Below are 3,560 nucleotides of genomic sequence, written 5' to 3'. Positions count from 1 at the left end.
GTGTCCACCGTTGTTCCCTACACTGTGCAGGATAGAAAAAAAGTTTGCATTTCAGTACACTTGAATTTTTTTGTATAGAATTTATTTTGAACTATGCAAAAGTCATTCATAAGGAGTACTTCTGTGCATATGGTGGTGCAGTCACAAGCCTCCGACAATGTAATAGTGTTACGAGGAGAAGAATCACATAGGATTTAGTACATCGGGATGGCCAGTTTCAATATGGAAACCAGGAGCCAGTCTGTCCAATCCGGAAGCCAGCCAGACTTTAAAAGGAGCCAGCTCCATTGACATCTACAGAAAACCTCAAATGTTAGGTGCCAGCTGTCGTTTTTTAGGCGCACTGGCTACCTGTCTCCTGGGGCATGTCCAGCCCTGTAGTACATACACTGTGGGATACTCATGACTTATCCTCTTATGTCCTAAGTTGTGGAAAGTAGAGCCAGAGGTTTGAATAGACTTGGCACATGCATTGTCCTGTGCCAGATCCTTGCGGTTCGGAATAGGTGACTATCCTGCGTCCGGCGATAATCATCTATCCCAGACCACATGTAATTGTACACATGAACTGCCGCTGACCGATGCGCCTGTTATCACCCAGTCATTTACTTCAGTGGGTACAGCTGCTGCATCTGAACAGGGGGACACCTGGGATTCCTGACGCAAGAATCTGTATGTTCTCGCCGCAGAAATGCCAGATAACCCCATTTGGCATAGCTGCTTTCTCAGTAGTATTTAGCCTTGCCCATACACCCCTCGGCGCTGCTGGTTATAGCCTGTTACTGTGTTTCCCCGAAAATAAGACAGTGTCTTATATATTTATTTTTTTTTCACGAAAAAAGACACTAGGTCTTATTTTCGGGGGATGTCTTACCTGGCTGCATCTGTCCGCTCTGCCGTCCAGGGAGCCACAAACAGGTGGGCGGGCATGCGGGGGGGGGGGTGTCTGGCAGGGGGGAGCTGCCTCTCCACGCTCTGATGCCATCCAGAGAGCAACAGACAGGTGGGCGTGCGGGTAGGTGAGGGGGAGGGAGCTGCGGCCGGGTCTTCACATGTAAAATTTTATTGCATGTGCAGCTACCCCGAAGGTAAGACCTAGCGCTATCTTCAGGGATGTCTGTAATATAAGACCTACCACCGAACTAGGTCTTATTTTCGGGGTAGGTCTTATATTACAGAAATCCCTGAAGATAGCGCTAGGTCTTATTTTCGGGGTAGGTCTTACTTTCGGGGAAACACGGTAGTAGAATTCTTCCCTCCTGGTAAAATCTCTTGCGTTTCTTGTGCTCTTCTTTTTTTACAGAATCTTTGCTACTTCCGCGGGCTCGGTTTGACGCGTCGCTGTTTTACTTAACCCGCAAATTTATGGACATTATTAAGACGGCCCCAGAGGGTGTTGTGGACCTAAATGAAGCTGCTAAGCAGCTAGGGGTGAGGAAAAGAAGAGTATATGACATCACCAATGCATTGGATGGCATCCGTCTTATTCAGAAGAGGTCCAAGAACTTGGTCCAATGGGTGTAAGTAGCCAAAAGTCATTTACTTTAAAAGGTTAGTTCTCCCAAAATGAGTAGCTCTGCTTTGGGAGGACTTTGACAGGTCCACTTACCTGACAGCCTGTGAAAATGAGCACCTCCCCAAGATGTTGGCTTTGACCATTCTGTGCTTGTATTATATCTTTTGTTCAGCTATCGTTCTGCATTCTTTATGTATTTATAGAGAATTTTAACTGAGGTTAGGTGATATTGCACAGTATACAATTGCCATGGCAAGGAAGAGCCACCTTCTTGCTGTGGCAGTAACACTTGGGTGTTATTGCCACAGCAAGTGACGTGGGTTGGGTACTTCAAGACCATTGGGTATCCAATCTCCTGGTCCTTAAAAGAGATCTAGGGTAACCTTTTTTTTATCCCATAGTTCTCTTAACTACCTCCGGGCCGGCCGTAGTAAAAAAACGGCCGGCCAGGAGCTCTCTCGATCTGAGCTGCATCCGTCTTATTCAGAAGAGGTCCAAGAACTTGGTCCAATGGGTGTAAGTAGCCAAAAGTCATTTACTTTAAAAGGTTAGTTCTCCCAAAATGAGTAGCTCTGCTTTGGGAGGACTTTGACAGGTCCACTTACCTGACAGCCTGTGAAAATGAGCACCTCCCCAAGATGTTGGCTTTGACCATTCTGTGCTTGTATTATATCTTTTGTTCAGCTATCGTTCTGCATTCTTTATGTATTTATAGAGAATTTTAACTGAGGTTAGGTGATATTGCACAGTATACAATTGCCATGGCAAGGAAGAGCCACCTTCTTGCTGTGGCAGTAACACTTGGGTGTTATTGCCACAGCAAGTGACGTGGGTTGGGTACTTCAAGACCATTGGGTATCCAATCTCCTGGTCCTTAAAAGAGATCTAGGGTAACCTTTTTTTATCCCATAGTTCTCTTAAGGGTCACGGGAGGACGTATACTAACGCCCTCCCGTGACCCAAAGCTACTGCTCACTATATACTGGGAGCGCCGTAGCCGGGACGGATCCTGACATTACTGTCAAGATCCACCCAGCTGCGTGAGTGACAGCTGGCTCTACCTATCTGGAGGCAGAGCCAGCTGTGTGCGCCCCCTCCCCGTCCATTCCTCCAGCCAGTGCTGGAGAATCGGAGGGGGGAATCCCTGCAGGGAGCTGTGACTGACAGTCACTCCACTCTGCAGGGAGATGATCGGGAAGTGAGCGAGCGACGGTATGTGTTCGCTCACTTCCCGATCTACAGAGCTGACGTGTGACAGTTTCATTGTCACACGTCGGCTCGAACTATGAGGATGAGTGGAAATCAAATAGTTCTCCTTTTAATGTTTATCTTTGGGTAGACTTACCCTTTGAGGAAAACCTATGTGCTTGTAAAAAAACAAAGCTGAATATGCGACACCACATTAAAGAGAAACTCCAGGATTTATAAAACGTAGTGGGGCTTGGAACCCCCTTCCCCCACCCACTGCATGGGTTAATAGTTTGGTCTATGGTCGCAAATAAAGAAAAACTATTTGCCTGATCCTCGATAACGCTTGGCTGCTAGAGTGGTCCCCTCAGCCCCCAGTCTCAGGCTGTCTAAGCCCTGCTGACGTCGTCAGGTCTATGCAAGGTCCATTCAATTGCATTAGATGTGAGGATGCAGATAGAAGCTCCATAGCTGGAGCAGAGGGGTAGTAAAGTGAGTGCTGACTGCCGCAGGACTGAGGATTGGGTGGGTGTATCTTCTTTATTCCGTACCCTAGACTAGGGATGTCCCGATGCCACTTTTTCAGGCCCAAGTACAAGTACATCCCCTCATGTACTTGCCGATACCAATTACCGATACTTTTTCTTAAAGGGACAGGTGACTTTAAATGATCCATAGTACAACTACATGTTATGTACTATGGATCATGGTTTAACCTATTCATGTTAGCAGCGGAGAATTGTAAGTCTCTTGCTGGAGTGTAGTGGAGGTGTGTGCTGTATATATGTACTACATATACATTACACACGTCCAGTACACTATAGCAATAGATTTACAGCCAGCCCCGTCCCAGCTT

General features: G+C 46.9%; 1 protein-coding gene across 1 annotated transcript in view; it reads left to right on the top strand.

Moving 5' to 3' along the window:
- E2F6 (E2F transcription factor 6) overlaps positions 1-3,560 on the top strand; it is a 27,929-nt gene that overhangs the window by 14,319 nt on the left and 10,050 nt on the right. Inside the window, exon 3 of the mRNA XM_018558389.1 lies at positions 1,304-1,520. Coding sequence (XP_018413891.1) covers positions 1,304-1,520 — 217 coding nt within the window. The remainder of the gene's footprint in view (positions 1-1,303; positions 1,521-3,560) is intronic.

This window comes from Nanorana parkeri, unplaced genomic scaffold, assembly GCF_000935625.1.
Source record: "Nanorana parkeri isolate BGI_ZX_2015 unplaced genomic scaffold, ASM93562v1 scaffold336, whole genome shotgun sequence".
In the NCBI taxonomy this organism is placed as follows: Eukaryota; Metazoa; Chordata; class Amphibia; order Anura; family Dicroglossidae; genus Nanorana; species Nanorana parkeri.
The sequence above is the reverse complement of the archived record's forward strand: the minus strand, read 5'-3'. Positions and strand labels throughout refer to the sequence as shown.